At 54.0% G+C, this 1,230-nt stretch overlaps 1 protein-coding gene across 1 annotated transcript; it reads right to left on the reverse strand.

Annotated features, from left to right (window-relative positions):
• Window positions 1-208: 208 nt before the first annotated feature.
• On the reverse strand, window positions 209-846 carry CTXND2 (cortexin domain containing 2). Its single transcript, XM_058160252.1, has 2 exons — window positions 699-846; window positions 209-473 (listed from the first exon to the last, which is right to left on the reverse strand). Exon 2 carries the CDS (start codon window positions 380-382, stop codon window positions 209-211), a length of 174 nt encoding a protein of 57 aa, XP_058016235.1. The 5' UTR covers window positions 383-473; window positions 699-846.
• Window positions 847-1,230: the final 384 nt, after the last annotated feature.

The following is a 1,230-nucleotide window of genomic DNA, read 5'->3' on the forward strand; positions in this document are numbered from 1 at the left end:
TGAACAACAGTCCCCAATCTATCAACTTGGCCCTGTGTTTCCTGCAGACCGAACGGAGCAACGATAAACAGAATAACAAGAGTTGGAAGGAACCTTGGAGATCTTCTAGTCTAACCCCAAACCCAAGAGAGATTTGTAAGATTTGAGATCGCAATTTCTTTTCCACCTTACTGGACTCTCACCAGTCCTTTCCGTGACTGTCAGGCGGTCAGTCCACGGGTTCCTCCTGCCAGGTGGAGGTGGGGATGGCCGTGTAGGGGTCCACGATCAGCTTGGCGCACCTCACCATCATGGCCAGCAGGAAGAGACCCATCAGGGAGAGGAAGGTGAGGCAGATGCCTTGGTCCACGTCCACAAAGGGCTCCATCGTGGGACTTTCCATAGCCTGGATAGTGCTTGGTCTGCTATTTCCCAAAGCACCTGAAGGCCAGACAAGGAACAATGGATGGAAACTGGTCCAGGAGAGGTTCAACCTGGAAATAAGGAGAAATTTTCTGACGGTGAGAACAATCAACCGGTAGAACAGAAGTTGCCTTCAGAAGTTGTGGGAGCTTCGTCCCTGGAGGCTTTCAAGAAGAGACTGGGCTGCCATCGGTCAGAAATGGTGTAGGGTCTCCTGCTTGGGCGGGGGGTTGGACTTGATGACCTACAAGATCCCTTCCAACTCTGTTAATCTGTTAAATCTGCTTGGCACCAACCTGGTTCAAAAGTTTTCCAGCAGACAGAGGGAAAATCTGAGTCCGAGGCTCAAGATTCAAAGAAACGGGAGCCGTGCTGCGAGAAACAAGGCTGGCCTTGCAAGGAAAGGGATGGTTCTTGTTAGAGCGAGCCAGGGATCCACTCCGATCGACAAGGCACCCCAAAGGCCGTTCCTTCCCCTTCCGAAGAGCCAGGGGGCTGCTAGTTGGCCTTGGCTCCAGGCCACGCCAGGGAAACTGGTCCGCGCTGCTGAGCTGCTCCGGCTCCTCCGAGCTGCCCCTGGAAATATCATGAATACTTCAGAAGGTGGGGCTGCAATACGGGATCACGTTTCTTGCCATCCCTGCAGAAGAGAGGGAAGAAGACGGAGATGGTCCCTCTGGGGGGGGGGATCTATTTTCCTCCCCCGCTGCTATGCAAGGAGGACCCAAGCAGGTCTGGTGGGATGAGAAGTTTGGACAGTGCTCCTGAGCATGTGCAAAAAGCCTGGCAACGAATTTCTCCCTCCCCCATGTTTGGGGCGGGGTGTCC

Source organism: Ahaetulla prasina, chromosome 17 (genome assembly GCF_028640845.1).
Source record: "Ahaetulla prasina isolate Xishuangbanna chromosome 17, ASM2864084v1, whole genome shotgun sequence".
In the NCBI taxonomy this organism is placed as follows: domain Eukaryota; kingdom Metazoa; phylum Chordata; class Lepidosauria; order Squamata; family Colubridae; genus Ahaetulla; species Ahaetulla prasina.